The following is a 25,835-nucleotide window of genomic DNA, read 5'->3' on the forward strand; positions in this document are numbered from 1 at the left end:
GGCTAACAAAAATGATGGATATGAGACAACACAAAGAAGGAATAATATCTAATGTTCTAAATGGAGCTGCCAGTAGTGGTGCCTCTTTAAGCTGACCTTCTACAAGTAGCTTCTCCCTAAAGAAGATACAAGCTCCTCTGTATTCAGGAAAACGAGACATTGAAATTGGCCGCTCATTGTTTAAAAGAGTAAACAAATATGCGTTCCTCTGATTACTTTCTTCTCTCTCATGTGCCATGCTTGTTCAGCACCATTTTTACTATGTGCCCTCTTTGGGCATTGGGATTCAATTTCTTTCCATCAAAGCCATGATTTCAACTAACACAAAGATGAGATGTATGTCAGGCAGGCCTATGTTTTTGTGCCAAGCTCTACAAAATGTTCTATATGATTCCACACCGTATTTTTTATCGTCTGTATCAGCAGGCTGTTGTCTTTATTGACCCATAAGTAACATTAAAAATCAAGTCTTAAGTACAGTATGACTTACACTTTGTTCCACCTGCTGTTTGGAGTATTTCCTTCTTAGTTTACCGCAAGCAGTTTTGGAAGAGCTTCTGTGTTGTGCAATAAGCTGCAGGAAGTAACCTGTGTCATTAATGGGAACAGTGCTGAGATGTTTGTCAAACAAATTCTTCCTGCTTGTTGCAACTTGGCCTTACTACAAAAGCATTGAGTCAGGAGGTTACCCTGATTTCTTAACATCTCACAGCAAATATCCTACCAATATTCTTCACATTCTTTTAAAATAAATTATTGAGTCAAATAAGTCCATATAGTGGAACTAACACCTTCATTTGTTGATATCTTTGACATGCTGTTCCAACAGCAGTGAGAGCTCCCTTGCAAAAACATGACACCCTGTACATGAGACATCTGCATTCCAACAGATTTCTGCAAGTTATCTCTTACAGAATCATAGAATTGCTCTGGTTGGAAAAGACCTTAAAGATAATCAAAAGTCCAACCGCAACCAAACCATACTACCCTAACTCTAACAACCCTCTGCTGGGGGATCATAGGAATATAGGATTCAATTTCTTCATTCCAGCTCAGTCCCCTCAGTCAACTAAACTTACTATTGTGACATTCCCTTAACTCTCCTCATGAATTTACAAAACAAGGCATTCCAAGCCAAGACCCAATGGTGGGTCTGCCACTCATTAAGGTTAATACGTTTTCAGTACAATAGTAATAATAATAATCCTTTATAGATTTATCGAATTTACGTGTGAATATTTTCTCTTCTTCCTCTCAACGATTTCTTAAAAGTATCATTATCCCAAACTGATGGTTAATAGGCAATAATCTGCAGAAGATGTACCACCTTGGAGCTCTTTAAGTGCTCAGAGAAGCAAATATATCATTCTCAAGCTTATTTTGAATGCTCAGGTTTTGTAATGTGTCTTTTTATTTTTATGGTATGTAATAACACAAATTTCTGTTGTATTTTTGAGATAAGTCTCCCTTGATGTGGAAGAAGTTGCTTGCCATAACGCAGTGGTGCATTTGCTTTATTCAGCACTGGCATGAATGCCAATTAGGCTGGAAATGGTTGGGAAAATAGATAATATACACTGTTGCAATGGGAGGAAAACAAGAAGTGTCTTCTCTATACCTGAGGAATCTGATTTCCAAATGAGTTGCTCTCTATGTGACATTTAATAGCTATTTAATAAATAAAAGCCAGAAGCAACTCAAATTGGTGCTCAGGGAAGACCAGTAACTGTTCCCATACAGGTGTCCTGGATGAAGCCATTTGGATTTGGAATTCAGTCAAAGAATGGGAAAAAAATGATGACATATTACTTAACCTTAAGGACAAAGAAGGGTCCCAGACTTGACTTATATAGGAGTGTATTTGTAACATTAAAGTTCATTTGTGTTCAAGAAACATTTGGAGTGTTTAAGAAACGTAATGGTTTGGTGAGGATATATTGATGGTAGGTGGAGGGTTGGATTGGATGATCTTTGGAGGTCTTTTCCAACCTTGGTGGTTCTATGATTCTGATTTCTTTTCCTTCCCACTGCTATGAAACTCCATTGGCTTTCATGGGATGTTAATTTCCTTAGGTTCCTTATTCACAAGCTAGTAGCTGACAAAACACTTATGATACAAAGATGGGTGATGAATTTAGCATAAAAGCAAAGGCTCCTGGCTGGCTGCACATATAGATTTTTACATGGGTATAGGATTGCTCAGTGGTTATTGAACTGTTGCCATTGACAGATGGATTCACTGTGGTCCCGCTGTTTGCTTGGACAGAACAGCTTTGCTTTTAGACCTCTTAAGCATATCTGGACAAGAGACCACACAAAAGAGAATTAGATGGAGACAAGTTATGCTTCTGCAGTAGAAGACTGTAGTTTGCTAGGGGCTAAGGATGCAGCAGAAGCAACCCTGTCTATTGGGAGATGTTCTGTGTCTCGGATAAATACAGAAGTACATAAGCCTTCATGGGCTTCTGCCAAGGAGCATTAGGAGGTAGGATCTGATATGGACACCTGTCATCAATAATGAGAAAGTATTTACAAAGCTCTGATGCTCTGAAATGTTTTTATATTGGTGGAGTCTTTCCATGTATTCCATTTAGCCCATTGTCTGCACGTCTTGGATGAGTCCCTACTGATTAAACTGAATAATTCTGTTCCTTGGTTACTCTTACAAGCTATATCTCTTTTCAAAGAATTCAGAGACTATTTGCTTCTGAGTCTTCAGTGAAGCAGGTGAACCATCCAGCCTGGCCTTGAACACCTCCAGGGATGGATGGGGCATCCACAGCCTCTCTGGGCAGCTGTTCCAGCACCTCACCACTGCAACCTCCCCCTGACATCCAACCTAAATCTGCACTCCTTCAACTTAAAACCATTTCCCCTTGGTAATGCTTGGGCACTGTTCAGATATTGCCAAATTATATACGTGCTTCCCAGCAGACAATTCACAGGTGACAAGTTTATCTGAAGGACTGAAGACATTAAGCAACCTATTTGTAGTCTGTTCTGTGTCACCTGTCCCCAAAGTTACAGTCACTTTTATAGCATTTCTCTGAATTGTGATGGGGATGCAGGAAACTCACTTGTGCCTTGCACGCTCCTTAGCTCCCATGCTATTCTAGGTGTCCTGGCATAGCTGTTGGACCACAGCAGGAGTGTTCTATGGTGACATCCCTTGACTAAGTCATGACTCTGCTCTTCTATCTCATGTTCTGGCAATTGTGAACTGTGGCTTTTTTGGAGCATCGGAGTTCAGTCTCCACATGATGTAACCACTCAGCTTAGGTAGAGGAGGAAAGAGGTTGCTTGGTGGGCAGACCTGATTCTCTGGAGAGCTGGGAAGTGTGTTGGAACAGCCGTCTGCATATCAAAGAATGAAAACTCTTGATTGTTTCCTTAGTGACAATAACACGAATGATTTTAGAGTGTTTTCTTCATGTCTATTTTTAGTGGTTTAGATACTGTCAGAAGTCAAAGAATGCAACAGGCATTTCCCAGAAGAAAGTTGATGGGTTTTTTTTTCCTCTTGTATTTTGTAGCTTACACTGGCTAATAGGAGATCTTGTTATTAGCACAAGTACAAAAAATGTGCAGTTGGAATTGCAGTAGAGCAATGAGGTGTTACGAGGTACTAGAGAAATAGAACTAACAAGGGAAGCAGCTATGAGCTATGGCCCAAAGAAGTCCTAAGATATAGATCCCTGGAGGTGGTTCCAGAGAACAAACTATATTGTAATGTCCAGATTGGGAGTGCAGTTAGCATAGACTTCTTTGACTGAAGAAGAGAGCTAGACACCTCCAGAGAGTGACTGACATCGAAACACGATTCACATAATGGATGTGCTTGGCTTGCTTCATTGAATGTTGGAGATTAAAACATCCCTGCTTATAATTTAAGTACCAGTATTTAAGTGGGGAAAACCCGAGTCTTGGTGACCAGGAGAAGGGCAGACGGTTCACTTGTACCATGTGATATCTAATTTGCTCAGGACATCATGTAATTATAATCAAAATCTTGAGGAGTGTCATTTTTCCTTCTGCAGTCAGAACCTTGGGGCTTAAAATGCTGGGGATGGGTTTGTGCGTTTTCAAACACGTTCCAGTTTCTTTTTCAATTCTGACGTGGTAAATGATGATTAAAACTTGATTTTTTATAAGTAAAACGCATCTATGGCGTGTTTTCTAATACAGCAAAATGGATTAGGGTAATAACTAAAATATACACCCACTTAAAAATCGTTTTAAATACCTTCCCCTGTTATCAAGGAAGAATTTCCAAACTGTGTGTCATGAGTCAGTTACCATCAACACATCCCTTGGGAAAAAAGATAAAAATGCAAATGACAGGAATAGTACTTATTAATATATAGATTGCCCATTTGCTATTTTAACATTTCGATTTGAACAATTAATTTAAATGGAAATTGGTGGCAACTAAGCAGGAAGGTTAATTAAACTTAACATCCTGCTCTGGACTGCTTGCTGATATCTACATTTCACATCAGTGGTTTGGGGCTGAATTTCAGCCTCTCCAGTGAGCTGTCCCTTGCTCTTATGCAACTACTTTTTTTTCTGTAGCCTGTTGCTGCTAAGCAGTTCCAGCCTAGACTTGAATCTTTATCCTTTCATCAGAAAGTTGATCAGGATTGAGTCAGCTCTGAAATGCATTGGGTGATAAAATCTGAGATCACAAACTGTGCACTGCATGTGTATTTTACATTAAACCTCTCAGTAGCGTCTTAAGAAAATGAAAGCGATTTTTCTTAGTTTCAGCCTTCTGGGCTCTTTTGTGAGTGAATGTATTAGAGCAGAATACCAAATTAGGAATTAAAAGATTTACTAGGTTAAATCTCAGAAGTCCCATTTGGGATGCAAAATGATTTGTTGGTTATGTATTGAGAAAGGGGGAAATAGGCAGGATGGGAAAAGGGCCACAACAAGAGTTTAACAAACTAAACTGACAAAGCACCACTTAATGTGCATGATAAGAACACGCTGATTGAATGGCAGATGCAGTAGCAAGAGAGTTAACTGCTTGTTTTTTTACTGAAGTATGCTTCTTGTCCCAGGACCCATTTTCACCAGTTCTGTCAAGAGTGGCAGAACGAATTGACCAACTGGCAGTTAAAGTTATGAGCATCAAGAGTGAGAAATAACACATACGGGAAAACAAATGCAAACCAGTGCTATCCTATAAAGTCCTGTGTTAAATAGATTCTGTTGTCTTCATTATGTGCAGTGACTATGAGTATGTGCACCTCCTCCAGCCAAGCCCACCATCTTGTCATGATGCTGAGCTGGTGATACAAGCACTTCCTAACCTGGCTCAGTTGGATTAGCCCGGCCTTACCGTTGAAGCTAACCAAGTCACTTTGTGGGGAATTAGATTACTCAGCACTGGATGGGACCATAGGCAGCCTGGCCTAGTATTAGATATGGAGGTTGGTGGTCCTGCCTGCTGCAGAGGTGTTGGAGCTTGATCCTTGAGGTCCCTTCCAACCCAAGCCATTCTGTGATTCTATGAACACTCATATGACCAGCTCAACAAATGATTGGTGGCAATGTGGCATGGGTTAGTGGCTCTAAAATGTTTTTTGCGGCATAGGTGCAGCTGGAAAGAGCAAGATGTCCATAGACTAACATAGATGTCAAGATCTAACAGCTATTGCCAGCTTCTGTACAGGATTTAGACACAATGGTGGCCAACTAATTTCTTGAGAGGGGTCACCAAAAGGAAAGAAACCACTTGTTTTTATAAAGGAATCTCAGCTGCCCTTCAGTTAATAGAAACAAGCTCTATTAACTTGCTGAAAAATAGCCAAAGAGGAAAACCACGTGAAAGGATTACAAAGAGAATTCTGTGTTACTGCCTGTATTGGTGGTCAGTGGAGGTATATTTGGTACTCAGAGCTAAAGTAATCTCATGGTTATCTTTGATGCTGAAGCTGTCTAGAAGTGAAGTACTGAGTGTCTTTATTTCATACTCGAGTCACTCAAGCAGATGTTTCTTCTTATCTTTTCATAAGTTTGAGCTTTTCATTTGCTTCCTAGCTTCACTGGTGCACTCAATAGGAGTGGTAACCCTGGTGCAAATAGGCACTGTATCTTGAACAGCAGTGCAGTTTCTTTGTAGGCAAAATAACCTTAGAAGGCTCTGATTGCCTCTGGGGTTTGTTTACATATGAGCAAACTGGGATGTTTTGTTTGCTTTCTGTTTGTTTTGTCAAACTCCTCTTTTAAAAGGGAAAAAATATATATTTTTCATTTTAGACACATGCTGATCTGTTTTAGAATACACAGAGGTCTCTGTCCTTTGCAGTGGAGTTGGATGACTGACGCTAGGTAACAGGTTGCTGCCCTTAGGATTTATTCACCTGCATATTTACAACTTACAAGTCCTAATATCTTGTTTTATTTTGGTTTGGGTTGGGCTTTTTTTGGAAGAGCTGGTTTACTGTCATTCTACATACTCAGATAGTTTTTGTAATGTTCATAACTGTCTTGAGGATAACACATAATACAGCCATCCCACACAAAAGATGAGCCAGAATTATTTCTGCAAAGCCTGTGGCCATTACCCACCAAGGAAACAGAAACAATGCTGTGCAGATTTTGGGACCAACGAGAGCCAAGCAATGCTGGATTTAATTAAACAATCAAAAGGACATCTAAAACCATGCCACAAAACTTAAGATTCATCTCAGTGGTAGACATACACTGACATGAAATGTGCAAAATATTACTTTACAGTTCTTCTCTGCCTCAAATGAACTCCTTCATTTCAGGGCTGTTTCCTGAATAAGGCAGTCTTAGCCATAACATGCAGTTCCTTGGGGAAGATCAAACAGCACCCATTTATCCAGACTTCATTATAAACGTTGGTTTCTCCAAAAGAGACTCCCGCTGTGCTGACTTCAAGTTATCAGATGTTTAGTTTTATCTGCTGGAAGAGGAACATTTTCTCCCTCTCCCTTAGGTGCCTCTAGCCTTCTCTCCCCAGAGAGTGACTCATTTCAGAACAACATACAAACTCATCCCATGCTTCATTTCCTCCATCTGCCTGCAAACTCTTGGGACAAACGTGAGCTTAGGAACACAGTGGAAGGAATACCCCGAAATGTGAACTTAACCTTTCTGCATGCAGAGACAGAGTGCTTTTCTGTTTGTTAGTTTATTGGTTTTGTGTTGGTTAGTTGTTTTTCTTTTGCCTGATGCCTAAGGTGAGATGCTGGTCTTTGCTGCAGAATACCATTCCGGTGGACAGAAGCAAAAGAGCTGAGCAGAAACATAAATAAAATAATAAAAAAATAAAGGTGATTCAGTTTCTTTGTATTACAACTGTGGAGTCTCTGAGACTGCTATTGTGTTCAAAATCAGAGGTATCTCAGAACAGGTTGCCTAAAGAAGTTGTGGGTGCCTGAGGAGGTGCCTAAGGCCATGAATGTGGCCCTGGTCAGCCTGATCTGGTGGATGACAACCTTGCCCATGGAGAGAGGTTGGAACTAAAAGCCTGCTCCAAGCTAAACCATTCTGTGACCTTAGCAGGCTAATACCCAATGCACAGATGAACCGCTAACCTCCAGCCAGTGTTATGCTAGCAAGTTGTCCCATAACACTGGTGGTCTCTCCTTTGATTCACCCTGCCAGCCTACCTTTAATTCTTCACCTTTCTGGGGATGGGAAAACCTGTGAAGCCCGGTTGTACATCGGTCTTCACCATCTGCATGCACGAGGGCATTAATAATGCAGCAGATGGAAACGAGGGCTTAGGGACATGTTTATTTTTCTTCTTAATAAATTGCATCCTTTGGAGGCTGCTGAAGTGGGTCTCCCAGTGCTGGAGATCAATAATGCTTTCTCTTTCTTAGGTTGTTTTTCTTTTATAAACGCTTTTGTAAAACACTGGCTAGGATGGGCAGATACTGTGTTTCTGTGAGCAGCCAACCTATGGAGTGGCGCTTGCCTCCAGCAATGGTATTGTAGATGCTTGAATAGATTAGAGGAAATCCTCTCGGTGGAGCATACAAGAAATAGTGGAATAATGAAGAGATGCTTTGTTATGTATTACCATGAAATAGCAAAAATCTTGGCCAAAATCCTCATAAGGAGTTTCCAGAGGATCAAAGTTTTGTCTTCAGTGTGCTTGAAGGGCACATGATGGTCATCATCATGGTAGGACCTTATAAACTTGAGGTCTTAACAGAGATTTTAGTTAATTTTTTTTGAGCAATTAATGTAAATAAACTTGCTTACAATCACTACTCTCAAAGCATTATTTCTTTGGTGTCTTTTGTGCTGCATTCGAATGACATTAAAACCAACATTGGGGAAAATGAAGACCAGAAGGTAATTTAGACTTCATGTAATGTGAGGACAGGAAAGGGAGACTGGAGAGAAAAGGAGAAAAGTCTTTGCTGGATGGTTCATACTTTTTGACCTTAATTGGCTTCCCAAAATAAGATGCTACTAATCAACTGAGTGTAGCTTTGGCAAACTTTTACTGTCTGGGCTGAAATCTTGTATGCTGTGTGTCTGTCTCAAATCTCTCCCTTTATTTCCCTCCTTCCCTCCCTCCCTCCCTGCCTGCCTCCCTCCTTTCATTTCAGTTAAAACAGATTTGAAGGTAAAACTTCTTTTTTTGCATGTTTTTTGACTCTTTATTTAAGAATTTCTATTATATCCATGCCTTGGAAATGGAAATTAAAAATTCAGAGGAGCAAAAGGATGGCCTTGGGTACTGCCAGTGTGTCTTATGTTGTCTGTCTCAGGTCAGTGTTTCTCTAGACTGAGTGTCTTTGGATACACTCGGAAAATTTTCATTGTCTGGAAGGTCAGAGCTATAGACTCTTTCTATACAGATTGAGTATGCCTCAGCTTGAATGAGAGCAGGAATTTGGTTGAACTTCAAGCATACTGAATGCCTTGATGAAATCACCTTGTGCTTCATATTTAATTCCCCAAATGAGTGAGTATTTGGAATGTTACTATTTGTAGTACTAAGAAACATGGTTTAGTAGGCAATATTGGTGGTAGGTGAACAGCTGGACTAGGTGATCTTAGAGGTCTTTTCTAGCCTTTATGATTCTATTACTGAATGGAATTAATCTCATCTTCCAGATAGCGTATGGTGTAATCCTTTACTGTTAAAATGGTTTGTTTAGGGTCTCCTTGGTAAATATGGGAGAGAAACTAATAAGCTTCAAGTATGAGCTCATCTAAACTGCTGTGATTCACAGGAGAGCGGTCTTAGACCAGAACCTTTCATGTTCTACAGACAGAAGAGGTCTGTGTTGTGAAAAATAGGTGCATAAAGAATGTATTCTCTGTCCTTAATCATGGTTCCTTATTTCAGAAATATATGCTCTGTCAAAAGAGTCGACTTTATGTGTAGGCTGCATTTCCAACAGATGTAAAATACTGACTTTGGTGTCCATAAGAACTTTCCTCTCGCAGATTTCATTGGTTGTGATAATGAAATGTAGAAAACAACTTATCTAAAGCTATTCTCTGTGTTTCCATAAAGTTGCTAGAGGTCAAATTGATTTTTTTTCTTAACCAGCACTTGTGAATTACACAAAGCAAATATTTAAATTAACTACTGACCTGAACAAGTGGGACAAATGACACCCGAATTTAAATGTTCTTAATATAAAAAGGAATGACTGGTCTGAAACCTTCCTTTACAGAAAACATTGAGAAATAGGGGGCAATTCTTATGATGCTTTAAGATATATATTTTCAGAAGATTTCTGATTTCGGATGCTTTGCATTCTCAAGTCTGCTGACTGTGCTGGATATGTCTCAGAGACTGTAGAAGGAATCTGTGGAAATGAGCTCAGTTTTAGATGTATATATTTTAATGAAACGATGCTCCTCCAAGGCCCTGAAAGACTGTCCTTGGGGAGGGGATATTTTCATTGTGCCCTTGAAACATGAGTCAATCTTTTTCAAACCAAACAGTGGGAATTTTGGAGGTTTCAGTCTAGTTGTGTTTACATTCTTAAGTCCTAGGTTTTATTGATATGAATGACAGTACATCTCCAAGCTATTCAGTGAAAAGGAGTAATGTTTTGGTTGCCTTCTGAACAATGTGGAATGCTCTGATTCCACAAGATTCCTAATGTGAGTCATATGCAGTTCTATTGCATATGATCTCATGAGGGTGGTCAGGTGCTGGAATGGGCTGCCCGTGGAGGTGGTAGAGCCACCATTCCTGGAGGTGTTCAAGAAACGTGGAGATGCAGTACTGAGGGATATGGTTCAGTAGGAAATGGTGGTGGTAGGTGGATGGTTGGACTGGATGATCTTGGAGGTCTTTTCCAACCTTGGTGATTCTATGACTGTGACTATTCTGTCAATTTATAAGCTGATGCATCATGCCTCTCAATATCCATAATCAGGGCTATTAGCTTCCATCTCAATTGCCACATTCAGTAGAGCGCAATCACCCACTTTTTCAAGATCCTACAGGCGGCAGTTGCTGAGGCTTGCATGCTTTATATAAAGAAAATTGTGCTGCGATGAACTGAGGTTTCACTGATACAAAACCAAAGCAGTAATGGATGTAGCTAATTTGGGCTGGTTGTGTTTAGTGGACTTCTTTTGTTTTGTTTTGTGGGTTTGAGTTGGTTTCTTTTGAAAACTTTGGGGCTAATAAGAAAGCATATCAGATACCACATTTTTTTCCCACTTGTACATATGTTTATGTGTGTAAGTATGTTTGTAGTGAACTATTTTGGTCCTGAATAGTTTCATCCTTCCCAGGTATTTAATTAAGATTAGATTCTGTTGAATTATCAACTAGAATTGTCACATCAAAATCCACAAGCAGATCATGAAGACGTCGAAATAATTGACTTTAATCACAGGCTGAGAAGGTGGTTCTGTGGAAATTAATCACTCCCATTCATTTACATTTAGTTTTTCTTGGACAGCAGTAGTGCTGCTCTATTCAGAGTTAATAGTGAAGCAGTGATGTGGAAATCAAATGGAATATTTACATTGTCTAGATTTTAGTTTTTAAAACATAATTCTCATAAGAATTGTTGGATCTGTAAGACTGTAGCTGTATTTGCAACTTTTTAAGGTACTCTGAAATTGGATCTCAGCTGAGACATTGTAAGTAAGTGTTGAGAGCTACGGCTTAGAAAATCAGTTTTGTTGCATGGAATAATTTTGCAGTATTATCCAAAATATTAGGGTAATTTCCAGCTTGTTACAGAAGCATTTGCAGTGCATGTTTTTATTATTATTATTATTATTATTGTTATTATTATTATTATTTCCCTATACAAACAATCCAGAGAAGTAAATAGCTTCAGTGAACTTCTCTGAAAGGCTTGGGATTGTCTGCAGCATTCTCTCATCATTGTGAGACAGGGTGCAAAGCTCAAGTAAAGGAAAAAGAAAAGGAAGAAGAATCCTACATTTTCTCTAACCTGACTTTCGCATCTTGCTATGTCAGTCCAAAGGAAGGAGATTTGCCTTAGAATCATGGAATCATAAAATCACCGAGGTTGGAAAAGCCCTCCGAGGTCATCCAGTTCAACCCTCCACCTGCCACCAATATTTCCCCATTAAGCCACGTCCCTCAGTACCACATATACACATTTTTTGAGCGCCTCAAATGATGGTGACTCCACCACCTCCCTGGGCAGCCTTCTGTTAGAGTGGGAGATTTCACATATTCGGATCATACAGTGTCCTCTTTGAGCTGCAGCCATTTTTAACTATCCTTCTCTTTCTGGAAGACGCTTCCAGGGTTTCTCTCTGCTGGGTTCTGTCCCAACACTGATTTTAATTTCAATTGCTTTTCTTCCTCCTTTGTTTATACTTCTGCTATGCTCAGCACTGTCCCTACTAAACTCAAGATTCTTATAAGCTAACCAAACTGGTTTTTGTGCTTTATTGGCTTTTTGTTTACCAAGATGAGTACATCTTGTTCCAGAGCATGGCTAACCCATGTGTTTCTGGAGTGAATTGCTCATCTTTTGTCCACTCCAAAGGGAGCCAAGAGAATCCAATATAGATGTAGATGTTTCACTTTCAGACAGCTGCATTTGTGTGATGTGAATTCTGTCATTGGTGTTGCAAGACCACATGCTGTGGAAGGTCTTAATATTGTCCAAATGTAACGAGACCATTAACCACAAGATAGGATACAGCTGGGCAAATCTTAGGCCAATTGAAGTACAGTAGAAAAGGAATAGGAAAGTAGAATAGTAGAAGGAAGTAGAATAGGAATAGGAAATGTGAGTGGAAGAAAAAGGAATTATGTAATTTACCAGAGCTTATACAGTGATTTAACATTATCTTTCAATGTAGGAATGAAACTCTTCTATAAAAAAACAGAGCCAAAAATGTAAAAAATTGTTTTCCATATCTCTTAAGATAGAATAGACAAGATTGAAGCTCCAGGCCTGTTTTGGGAGACATTTCCCTGACAACTGAACAGTATATGCTCTTGAGTCAACAAATTAGGGGAATCATTTTTCAATCCAGCGAGGAGTCAGGAAACTTATTATATCCACTCCTTTTTCATTGAGATAGATTGAACTCTGGCTCATGAAATCTTTCTGTGTTGTTGTTCATATTTGTGGATGAAGCCAACGGGTATTCACCTGGGACATCCACTGCAGATTGCTAAGTCCAAGTTCTCAATGAAGTACAAGCTGTTGTACTCAGAATAACTCTGGTGTTTGTGAGAAAATATCAATAACAATAAGGGAAAAAAAGACAATAAAGAATTGCACATACACAGCAAAGAAAGATTATTTGGTTATCCTTTCTGAACAACATGGTGATTTTTCAGACCACCAAAAGTCTGTCTGCTGGTGCCTGAGTTTTCTGTTAGACCAGAGTCTGGTAAATGGTTCACTTGTGCCCATCTGAAAGCCTGTACCTTTCCAACTTCCCAGTGGAGACTTCTAAAGTCATTAAGAAGTCAGAATACTCAGAAAAGTCCTTTAGATACCACTAACTTTCAGTATTCTACTGTCCATTCATACATGTATGGTTTAGACATCATAATATGAAGGAGACTTGTCATATAGTGGTAAAAGCTCCATCTTATGTGGAATTTGCTTAAACAGATAAACAACCAAACAAACTGGGTTAGTTTTATACACCATGTTGTGGAAAGTCATAGACATTAAAAGCTCAGGAAAAGCTGGATCAAATGTATGGAATATAGTAAATAGGAATTTTCAGCAAGTTTTGATAATGTTTTTACTGAAGAAAGATTCTACCTTTACAGAAGGTAGGTATCAGCTGAAATCAGAAGTGAATGTCCTACATATGATGGGTTTACCTGAACATAACAGATTTCCATACTTCTGCTGGTCTATTGCAACCTCCTGTGCATGCTCTCTGCTTGTGTGTAAATGCAGGACATCAAAACTTGACTTACTGGAAATGAAAGAGAACCAAAACTTAAATATAATGCCTTGGATTGGATGTGAACCAAGAAGGATATATATGCTTCCTGCATATCATATGAGAGAGGATAATTTTCAAAGTTGAAAAATTATGCTGGGTTTGAGAAAGAGGAAAAAAATTAGGAGGATTAGGTGGTCTTTTCCCAGAAGTAATAATGAATTACCACAGGGATTTATGCTGGAATAATCCAGACGATCAAGAATTGATTCAGATATTTTGAAGGTGTTAGCTGGAATGTCTTTCCTTAATTGGATGAGGGATGCTTATGTAAAACTGTTCTAGAATGGTTTTGAAAAGTTTTTTGAAATGTGAAGAAAATGCTATAAAGTTAGAGGCACACTGACAAGTGTGCTTCATAAAGACCAATTATAACAGCTTTACATCTTCAGGGAATTTCAATTTAATCGAAACTACTCAAAGGAAAAGGAAAAGAAAAAAGAAAAATCTACCAAAATTATAATTGAGTAAAACACACAGTAGGTTATTAGACTGTGCTAATAGAAGGAATATAGATAGTACTGGAAGGAAGAAAAGGCCTTGACACTGATCGAGTCAGTGCTCAGTTCTGCTTAGCATTAGCGCTTTGACTTCTTAAACTTCAGAGATGGAATTTTCTCTGTTTATCCTAGGTAAGCTGAGTAAAGAGACAAAATAAAATATATAAATATGCATATGCACTGTGTCAAAGGAATAACTTTCCTTGTCTGAAAATAGCATTAAGATATGAAAGTTGTTCTTGAGGATATTTATATCTACAGGTAGACAAGGTAGACTGAACTGTGTCTAAGGTGTGTGTAGGTTCAGAGCTGTTTAATGTTTTAATGACCTGAATGGACGGGCACAGTGCATCCTCAGCAAATCTGGAGCTTCATCAGGCTCAAGAAAAAAAAATGCAAAGTCCTGCACCTGGGATGGAACAACTCCATGCACCAGGACAGGCTGGTTCTTGGTAGTCATCAGCTTGATCATGAGCAAACTGCCTTTGTGGTAGAGGACTGACAGCTTCATTGGTCGCATGAGGACAGACATCATAATTGATGAGGGAGGTGATCCTTCCTCTCTCTTCAGCTCAGGCAAGGTACAGGTGGGGTTCTGTATCCAAGAATTAAAAGGAGAGGCAAAGAGTGCTGAGACTGCTAAGCTGGATCTTTCTTTGTGCCCAGTCCTACTAGAAAATCCAAGTTGCTTTTTGTCAGCTTTTTCAGAAGTGTGGCATTTCTGGCTGATACCATCTGAGATATTCCGGTGTATCTGGAAGGGCTGGCCTGTACCCTGTAGCAGCAAATGCTTTCTGAAAATCCATCTCTTTGATTAAGCCCCCTGATGTAATTACTGTACAAAGCCTGTTTTGTCACTGACAACAGGCATGTTGAGTAGAAACAAGGACTCCAGGGACTTTTTCGTTTGGCACACAGAGGGAAAAAGGTGAATAAATGGCTTATTGGAGTTCAAGGGAAAGATAGAGCTATATTCTCAGGTACTATGAATCTGTGCAGATTCATTAACCACAGTACGTTTACAGAGTTCAATATAAATTAAACAAGACATCCCCCAAATATTTAAAATGCTAAAAATAACAAGTGATGAGTCAGAAGTAGTAGAAAAGACAGTATGTTGCTCTTGTTGTCTGCCTTCATAGGACTGTTCTTTGCTGTCTACTTCGTATGGGAGATTTCAGTGCTGTTGCTCTCCAGGAGACTTATTTGCTTTTTAGTTTTCTTTTAGTTTCTCTGTTAACTTAAATATCTTCAAATATATTTAAGTTATAAGTTATATAAGTTAAGTATATCTATAAAAATATTGAAGTTAAAGATATCTAAATATCTTTAAGTTAAATATCTCAGCATCAGCTTATTGACACCCTAAAATAATAATTTGTTCTTAATCCTTTGTGGTAACTCAAACATTGCTATTTGGGTTTTATATTGCTGATACAGAAGAGACTAGAGGTGGAATTATTCTCTCCAAATATAGATGTTGACAGTGTAGATGTCAACATATGAGCTAGCTGTTAAGAATTCCTCCATACTCAAGGGATAGAAGTTGAATGTTTAAAGTAGACAGCTAAAATAGGTCAGACAAATTGCTTTGTTCCTATGTCTGTTTCCTTGACTATACAAGAAGAGACTTGGGAGTGAGCTCATATATGACTACATGCCTTCTAGATTTCTAAACTTAGCTGACAGGACCCAGGTCATTGAAGGGTTGGTTACTTCTCTGTCTGTGTTTATTTTTCGCTTGTGTGAGTCTCAGTTGGCATGAGAGAGGTTCACCATGTTGTTTTAATATAAATTGGGTAGCTGACTTTGGGGTATTTTTGGAGGGAGATGTTAACATGCTTTGAATTCCATACTGTATATTGACAGCCTACAGGTGATAAATGGTGTATCAATTATATAACCATCTGTTCGTATCTAAGCAAATGATGTTCATCTAGCAAAACCTGTGCCAAAATCAGCCATGGAGTTCCCTTCCCTGGGGAGAGCTCTGAAACACTGACAGGGTGGTGTGAGGGCCAAAATGGTGATGGCTGGAGCATCCTTGGTTGCTTGTTTCTCTTATACCTCATCATTCTCCATCCATGGTGTATTGTGCATAAAGGAATACTCCTTGTGCCACTGAGAAGTGCTGAGAGCACTCCACATGGAATGCGTGACTCTGCTGCAACTCAATTTGCAAGAGTGTGATTCATTTTGCATATCTCAGAACCTTTCAGATTTCTGCACTTTTACCGTTCCCTGTATGGTGCAGGAGAAGGATGTGGTGGGAAGCCCTGACCAGACACTGAATTAAGATTAATTAAGTAAAAAATTCACGTTTTGTCACCTCTGGTCAAGGCCACTGTTGGTCAGCTGTGTAATTTGTTGCTTTCCTTTCAGACCTCTGGCATAAATCCCAGAGGTACGTAACTAGGAGTCTAGCAGATCTGACTTTTCTTTCTTTTGGGTGAGATCTCAGTCACGGCTCATAACTGTTTCACATAGTCACCAAAATCCTCTTTCATTCATCCCACACGGGTACAACTTTGAGCTACTGAATAACAGTTCCTTCTATTACTTGATATGTTGAGATTTGAACGTGATCCTTTCATGCCCACCTGTGAGTAGGCACATCCTGCTTGGATTGGCGCACATGGCACTTCTCATGTTGGGACCCACCTTACCAGCCTTCAGGCTTCTGTAACATACAGTCCACATAAGGCCTAGGGACACTTGAGTACTTCTTTAAACAGGAGAAGGAAATGGGTACTTGCAGCAAAACATGTTACCAGAGCCCTTCCAGACTTCTCCTAAAGGACCCATTAGTCCCCACTGAGTAACGCAAAGAATTTGCTGTGGCTTGGAAAACTTCTGCAGTGGAGATATAAATCCCTTTCATAGATGGTGTATGACTTTCCTAAGGCATCAGTAGACTCCAACAATTCCCGTGTTTCATCTCCGCTTGAAATAATTATCTGAAGCCCTTTAAGTATAATGGTTTTTTTCCTTCATGTGTGCAACCCTTATGCTGTGGGCTATTCTGGCTTCACAGATTTTAATTACAGTGGCAGATGCAGATAAAACAGCAACTTGAAGCATCAACATCTCCAATTTACTAATGAAACTACATGATGTGGCTTTATGAAGTCTATTTGATCATTCAAACTTTCCTTTCACGCCTTTTATTCATATCTCTGTTATTCTTGCAGTACTGAATGGAGATGGAAATGCTTCCTAGACATTGCCCCTACTTCTGAAAAGTTTTTCTTGTAATAATTGGCTGAATGTACTTATCCGTGAGTTAATTAGCCTTCCGTTGGTAATGGTTTTACTCTGTACCTACGTGTCGTGTGCACAGCAGGAGCTGCTACACATGATGTATGGATTCATAGGATAGGATATATGGGTTCATAGGCCTGGTAGTTGGTATCACCTAAAAGAATGCTTGGGCTTCTGTGGATGACATAGAGACCTCAGTCCAGTTCTTGATGTGGGTTTCCATGGCTACCCTGAAGGCAAAAAAAAATAAATAAAATGAAGCTGATTCTTTTCCTCTGCAAAATGTCAAAGAAACACAGCAAAATGGTTAGCAGATGTTCCCACATCTTTAGAAATCTCTTTGAAACTGACAGGCAGAAAATAGAAGACAGCCTCTTTCCACTCTTCAAACCCAGTGAATGCCAGGTTTAAAGTAAAGATGGATCTTCAGCCATTGGAAAGAGTGTATTCTGAAGGTTACCGCTTTAACACAGCTTATCCTTCCATCCATTTAGTCATCCATTTCCCACTCTAACGTTGCATTTAAGTCTTATTTTTGACTCATCACAGTGGCAGAATCCAAGGACAAAACTCAGTCCCCACACCATTCTCTGGCCTCTCCGCCCAGAGCTGCAAATTATCAAGAAATAATTTCAAATCCAAATGTCTGCTAATGTGTCTGCCCGGTTGTCTGTTGCTTCTGTTAATGCAGTGACTTTCTTTTTCCGTCTTTTCACTACTGAATGTCACCATGGATGTATTCTCCTCCTCGGCTGAGATCTTATCAGTCCTTCATTATTTGATAAACCATCAGAAATGCAGTTAAGTAATTAAATTCAGTACCAGAGCAGGCTGAGAGTGACTGATCGAGTGAGGATGGACGAAGGCAGATCAGAGAGTTTTATGAATCATTGTTCTCCATTTAGTCAGAGTCTGGATAGAGAAGACAAAAATCTAAAGAGAACTTAATTTTCTGTTCTGTTTTTTAATTGAAAGACTCTACTTTCTAAATGCTGATGTCTTGGCTGTATGTTGCAATTAATATAAAAACGAAGTCCGCACTGACTGCAAAAGTTCTTTCACATTTGCCTTTGGCACTCCTTTATTTACCTTCTGTCTTCAGCCTGTTTTCAGTCTTTTCTCTTTTTTCCACATTCTGTTTTTTTAATTGTTTCTGTAATTGCTTACATCTCCTGTACCCATGACTTCTTTATTCTTCTTTCCATTCTCAAACATTTTCTTACCTCTATAAACATTTTTCATGCTAGGAAGATGTGTCAGTCATGTTCATGCGTGCATAGGTGATGCATGTGCATCAGGTGATGCATAGGTGATGAATGGTGGTGTGTAGAAAACTTGCATCACACAACAAGAGTTTAAAAAGCACCTCTGCATTCAAAGTTTTCATTTACAGGTGTAAATGACATAGTTAAGGATAGTTCTCTGGCTCTGAGACAGAATGGTCTTTCACAGCTCATGCCCAAGTGTTGAACTCCAATACCTTCTTAAGAAAACAGACTGTGTCTAATCTTCCATTGGCAAATGACCTCAGAATGAGTTCATCTTAGAGGGACGAGGTCTAGAAGGGAGAGTTAAAATGAAGGGGATCCATCTCTGGTAATGCACAAATTCATTTTAAAAAGTGATGGTAGGTAGGACATCAAGTTGAAACCTCTAAGCCTGAGAGCACAATTCATTCCTCCCCATTCCTATTACTGCATATTTAAAAAGCTCTGATTCTTAACAACTCCTGCCATGGAGTTTGTTATCTGGACAAGTGATCTTTGAGAGGAAATCACCAAGTTGTACAGCCCCTTAAGGAACCCTTAATCATGGCTGCAGAAATGAAGCATGCAGTCCCTTTGACCAGTTCAAAAGGGATATGATTTAGCTGGGAAGTATTGGTGATGGTTGGACTGGATGATCTTCTGGGTCTTTTCCAGCCTTGATGATTCTGTGATTCTGAGATTCTGTGAAAATGTTCAATTATTCCTTCCCTATAGGTACAATAGAGCTGCTGTTAGACACTCCAGCAGATCTTTCTATGACACAAGCTACTGGTCATACAGCCATGTTCTTAGGTTTCAAATTTAATATCCTAGATGATCTGTAATAACTGCAATCCAGACAGTTATAACTGACCTCTGATATATGTAACTCAGTTCAAGTGTTGTGGTCTCTGTTTTCTTTCTGTTTCTTTCTCATACTCTTCCATGTCTGTTGTATTTATAATCATTTTTTCTCTTTCACTGCAGAGATTTGAGTCTTGACGTGAAGACACTGACAAGAAGATCTGCAGAGAGTGTGTGCTTCAGCCCTAATTAACTGTGTTATAAAGCTAAGCTTGAATAAAGATCAAAATCAAGAGACAAAGATGGCCATCTGTTGGAAGAACTGCTTCTTCACTCTCATATTGCTTCCCATGGTAAGGATAGATGTTCTTATTTACACTGCCGTTATTTAAATATGTCTTCTCAAGAGTAGCACTCACTAACAATGAAGGTTCTGCTTCTGTTAATAGCTCTGGTTTTGTTTCTTTGTGACCCTATAGATTCCTTTATAGATGCAATTGGACTGTGAAGCCTAAGCCTTAAGGTATCAGCTAATACTTATGGTTGCCTCCATTTTCAGATGGCCAGTGTTCAGACAACATGGACCTTGCAGATAGCAGCACTCCAACTCCTTAGTCACATTGATTAAGATGTTGGGCTTTTTATGAACAGGACAGGGATTTATTTGCTTCATGAATCTTTAGTTACCAAATAATGTGCTATCCCGTGAATCGCTCAGTCCTAACACATGTCAGGGGGTTGATCGTATTATCCTATGCTTGCCCACTGCCCCCATTTGCATTATGGCTCTATCTAGCCTCCTAAGGCTGTAAGGATAGACTCCTAAGCTGTAAGGATATTGAATAAAGCATGTTGTTTTTTTCACTTTGCAGCCATAGGCAATGGTATACAACCTGTATAATAAATCCATCTTGCGTTTCAGCTCAGCTCTTAGCTGGATCATTGATCATAACTGTGCTTTTCATTACGTCTCAGGAAGCATTTCACAAAGGAATACTGTGAGAAACAGCACTACTATTTAAATGCTCTATCTGATTCTTATTAATAGGTTTCTGTTGCTTCCATACAAATGCTTTGCTCTTTTTAGTATTTTATATCCAAGTATGGTATCTTAAAGCATTATTGAAATATCCAAGTATGGTATCTTAAAGCATTATTGAAATAAATCTTGGTTTTATTTTAATTAAGAATTGCATTGTATGGCTGCGATGTGACCAGAGTATCTTTTAACAGCACGTACAGTTTCTGGCTCATGCATATAGGCTATATAACTTTTGCAATGTGAAAGACTCAGCATATAGCACTCCTTTTGATTTTGTCACACACCAATGCTCATTCTTTCCCCATGGGTCTTATTTAGAGGCCACTTTAATTGACTACAAATCTGAAGCATAGCATTATTCAGATATATTATTTAGAATGAGAATGTTCATCTAAATAATTTAGCACCTCACTTTATAAATACCTGATATGTGATTTCTTTTTCCCCTTGTATGTTGACTGTTCTATTACTTAACATCCCTGAAGGTAGAAGGCATCATTTACAGCAGTCCCTTAAGGAGCTCCCACCTTACTGCTAAGCCTATGACAACCTCAGCGTTGACTCAGCAATAAATGTCAATGAGATGCATCCTATGTTAGGTGAAATTGGAGAGCAGTTCTGTAGAGGTGCTGTATTTCTGGGTAAGAAATCACATTTTTCAGGCTGGAACAAACTTATTTATGTGATCATGTGAGTTGAAAGGCAAAAGGATTTTTTTTTAATGGCCAGTGATTTTTGGCATTTCAAGATTATTGGCATCCAGCTTGAGACAGACGAAAGGTATCTTCTTATTTAAAAGTGAACTATTTTTAATTAAGGAAAAGAAATGCGACTGAATGCATTTCTTGAGCTTTTAGAAGATGGATGACCTTCCTGGTGAATGTAAAAGGACAGCAAGCTTCCAATTCTTAGCATTTCAGGACATAACTGTGATCGCTGAGCTGGATAATTAGCGATCTGCTCCTGCTTTTGGACAGAACAGCTCCCTAATGAAATTCTTTGAAGCAAACCAGAGTTAGGAAGAGTAAGTATGGTTTTGTACGTGGGGTTACTTCAGTGTTTTTTTATGATTGCAAGACTCTCATAATCTATAAGAAGCCATGTAATAAAATTAGTGATTCTAAAGTGAACTTGTGTAAATGCATACACACTTTGATTGTTGAAGGGGCTTATCCCATGACAGATGTTCTACCATAATTTGTGTATACTACACATTCTTCTAAAGTTTGTTTTCAAGGACAAGAGCTCAGGAATGGCAAAGTGTTATGTGTAGTTCTTCCCTTGCTGAGGATTTTTATAATGCTTGGGGTAACGTTTTCCCTCTATTGAGTCTGGCTTGATATGCTAGGCCAATGTCCTTAAACTGATACCACAATTCCACCTTTCTATTTACTGCCTGGGACTTAAAGCAAGATCTGGAAGAGTGGGACCTGGTTAGGCCTGTAGAGAATTGCTCCTCGAGAGCAATTTTTTAAATTTACTTTTTACCTATATAAAATGTTTTCCTAAGTGAAATCTGTTTGGACATTTTAGATGTTTTTAGTCCTTTCGTTGTTGTTGTTAGCTAGGCTGCTTATTTTCAGTGTAAAACTGCAGTGCAGCTACATCATTTTCTGTCCTTTGTGTTTCCTTTGTATGTCTATTTTATTCACCTTCTTTATATTCATTCTGAATTCCTGGAATCACAGAATTTTTTGAGTTTGAAGGGACCTTTCATGGTACTGCTCCCCTGCAGTGCACAGGGACACACACAGCTCCATCAGTGCTTACAACCCCATCCCCTGACCTTGAGTATCTCCGGGGGAGGTGCACCACTGCCTCTCTGTACAACCAGTGCAGTGCCTTACTGTAAACAGCTTCTTCCTTATGTACTATCTAAATTTGAAACCATTTCCCCTTCTGCTATCATGACAGACACTGCTACTGTCTGTCCCCTTCATTCTTATAGCCCCACCATTCACTGCCACTTTACTTTATTTCTCATCTCATTCGTTTGTGATAGCAGTAGATATGTTTTTATTTATTTGTTTGTTCTGTATTGTTTTTTGGTTTTTTTTTGTTTGTTTGTTGTAAATATTAACCAAAGGCATCATAAAATTAGCAAAGAGATGGGTCCTTAACTGAGGTCCCTTTGTCTGGTTCCAAATGTACTTGAGAAACAATGAAATTCATGACTCACAAAGTTGGCTTAGTGTATGAACTGAATTTTAAATGTAACTGCAATGCAGGTGTTCTGACTGTCTGAAATAATTCAATCAGTTGCATTTCTTCAGCTAATACTTGGAAATTCTTGTGGATGCGTTCTTAATATTGCTAAGCTTAAGGTTTCAAATGAAAAGATGCTTCTTGCAGTGTTTCCTTGGCTGGTGAACATATGCTCAGTGGCCTTTAAAGGCTTTTTTTTCTTTAGAAGTGTCTTTTTAAAGAATAAATAAAAAGGGAAAGATGAAAAGAGAAAGGTGTAAGTGATGTCCCTTCTATACAAACACTGAAACTCAGCCGCATTATGGGGGTGAAGTGAGGTGGATGTGTAAGCAGAATCTCATGGATCAGAGAGCCAGATCCTGAACGGATTGTTTTCAAGTCCCCATTCATTAGGAGATGAGGAGAGAAACTAATTCTGTTTACTGTGATAATATATCTCAGTTTTCTAAGGGTTTATATTCTACAGTGAATTGAACTTGTGGTGTTAGTCCTTATCTGTGGCTGTCCTTTCCATTGCTGGACTACATCCAAGTAGGACCATCTATATTTCAGTCCCTCTCATTTTTTAAATATGAGGAACTGGGTATAAAGACACATACACCAATTCTGCTTCTGCTATATTTGTTTGAATATCTGTAACCTAAATGAGGGTTCCCTTCCCAGTGGAGACAGAAACATGTATGGTTGTGTTGGGCTCTGCTCTTTAGTCAACCTGTTTATTCCATTCAAGACTTAATGAACTGGCATTTAATGAGTTTATTGGCCTTGTGATTTGTAAGATCTCACGATCCTGTTTGAAAAATCAAGCTCTCCGCAGGAATACAGCAGTCTTTAACATGATGCTCTGTTGCGTGGGAGTTGTACCTTAGGGAATAGCACAGCAACTCCTTGTACAAACATGGCTGGGAACCTCTTCAAAGCCTCTGACTTGTTTAAAAATAATAAAATGAAAAAAAATAGCTCTTAAGGTACGTAATACTGGGTAAGGTATTTTCACAAGGTACGGCTCAGAATTTGTGGCAAGGTCTGACCCAAAGATTTCTGAGGGGTTCTGTGTTGCATAACGGTGGCAGTGCCCTTGAAACAGCCCAACTTCAAGCACTTCCTTAGGATCCTGGTTCCAGACTGTCCTTACCCTGTTAGCAGGTGGGATGGATACTTGCAGAAGGTGACTGATTACACCTGAGATCTCATTAAATTTCTTTGTTTCTCTGAAAGAGCTTCATGTGTTGGCACTCCAAGGATGCCCACAGCTGGTAGGGGCCCTTGGCATTACACTGGTGCTTTGTCTCATATGCTGGCGCTTGAAATCTCACCCCAGGGGACTCCAGCTGTTAGTTAGGATTATTATAGAAGCTGAAGAAAGACACACTTGGTTAAATTGTTTTAAAGCATATTAAGCTTATAAGCACAACATGTGAAAGACAAACAAGAACAAAAGTTATTTAAAAAAAAAAAAAAAGTGGCTTTCTACCCACCTCTGGTTCACATTACCACACACACATATACACATATCCATGGGTAATATTCCTTATTTAAGCAGGTAATCTAGCCAGGTCTTGGAAATGCACAACAGCAGGATACGAAGCAGAAAATGGTTGCCCTACATTAATGCCTTCACTTTTCTGCCCTCTGTTGTAATAGTTTCTGTGACAGGCAAATAATATGATGACAACACTGATTTAAGGCCATTAATGTGATTCTTTTCCCTGCTGGTTTTGTATTCATGAGCTTGGAGAAGTATTGGGTGAGCAGTCAAATAGCAAATTAGGAAATAAAAAAAGATGTCTTGGAAAATGAGCCTATAAAAAGAAATCTAAATCTGTGATTTTTCATATTTCTTCACTATTAACATATAGCACCTGTATGGATGTTATTCAAGTCTCTAACAAGTGTGCCACTGACCTCTTCTTCCTTGGGTTTGCAGAGTCAGCAGCCTAAAAAGGATTTACTGAAGGTCAAATTGAAGAGGTAGTTGTAGTGCAACAGCAAAGCTGCATTATAGAGAAGAGGGAGATGGAAGCAAAAAAGCAGAAAGAGAGGAAGTGAATAGTAGCTAAATAAATACATTACAATGCAATAATTTTGCTGGAGATTGGGCCTTTTATATATTCTCCCATCCCTTTCACATTTGTATGTAACAAATAGTAGTTTTAACCTTTTCTTCCCAATCTGTAACGAGTCCAAATCTTTGCACTGTATGGCAAGAACTGGGACCTTCCCAAGGATGAAGGAGTTCTTCCTGGAGGAGCACCAGGGCTGGTGCTCCAGGGTTGAGCCATCCAGGTGAGCAGTCCATAGGTTGCCTTTGAAATCCCCATTGGGACAGGCAGGGCATGGAAGGCAGATTGTACTGCACTTAAGGATGTTTCTAGGGCTTGTTTTTTATACCACTAGAGACAGCTCTTTAATCAAGCTCTACGAAGCCTATTAAAAACACTGCCAACTGTAAAGCCCAAGTGTTGCTATCCTTACAATCCCCGGAGGCAGAGAACCCAGCTCAACAAACTCCTCTTTGTCTCTGTGGGCAAAGAGTGAATTGTGCACACTCCAGTCTCGCTTCTGCTCATGAAAAGATTACTGGGGTTTGATCACATTTGTTGCTTTTTTTTTTTGCCACGTGGAAGTTGCTTGGAAGAGAGAATTGGTGAGTTATGAGTCCTCTTCTGTACTAAGCACAGTGATCTCTGTGATATATTTCTTCTTTGTCATATGTTGGTTGGGCCCAAAACAGAATATTGCCATCTTAACCAATAGGAACTGTCTGTGTACTTTCTTTGTGCCTGTTAGAGCTGAGCAAGTGCACCAAAATTTAGCCATCTCAGTAATGGATATCTAGTTAAAGATATTAATCACTATTAGTACTTACCAATGATAGCTGTAAGGCACCTCCTGACATTGGTATGACCTCTCATAAACCCTCCTAGTAATCTCCGTATTGCAAGATAATTAAAAATTAGTTCAGATGAGGCTTTGGTTTCTTTAGCTTTTAGAAAACTTTACAGTTTTTATGAATATAATGTGGATGCTGAATAGATGACTAAGTCACCCTTGCCCAACTGATTGCCATGCAGTATCAATACCTTGGGACTCATCATCTTTGTCAGGTTATCACAGATGCTTTCTGTATCTTTCCTGAAGCACAATTTTAAAGTCAGCAATTTCATGTGTTTTCTTGCATGGGTGAAGTCAGGCATCAATGAAATGTTGTATTTCTAGCAAAAAAAACCAATAAAAAGTCCATACTATTCAGTACTTCACTGTCCTTAAAACCATTAAAGAAAATCAGCCTTCGTATGCAATCAGTTCATTCCTTCCTCCAGTACACCTTATGTAAGTGCACTGAAC

The 25,835-nt window shown here is 39.1% G+C and overlaps 1 protein-coding gene across 13 annotated transcripts in view; it reads left to right on the forward strand.

Moving 5' to 3' along the window:
* Positions 1-25,835, forward strand: part of LOC107308667 (pituitary adenylate cyclase-activating polypeptide type I receptor) — a 119,962-nt gene that overhangs the window by 10,035 nt on the left and 84,092 nt on the right. For all 13 annotated transcript variants that reach the window (XM_032442794.1, XM_015852691.2, XM_015852695.2 and 10 more), the window contains one exon: positions 19,424-19,593. In XM_032442794.1, coding sequence (XP_032298685.1) covers positions 19,543-19,593 — 51 coding nt within the window. In that variant the 5' untranslated portion in view covers positions 19,424-19,542. The remainder of the gene's footprint in view (positions 1-19,423; positions 19,594-25,835) is intronic.

Source organism: Coturnix japonica, chromosome 2, assembly GCF_001577835.2.
Source record: "Coturnix japonica isolate 7356 chromosome 2, Coturnix japonica 2.1, whole genome shotgun sequence".
In the NCBI taxonomy this organism is placed as follows: Eukaryota; Metazoa; Chordata; class Aves; order Galliformes; family Phasianidae; genus Coturnix; species Coturnix japonica.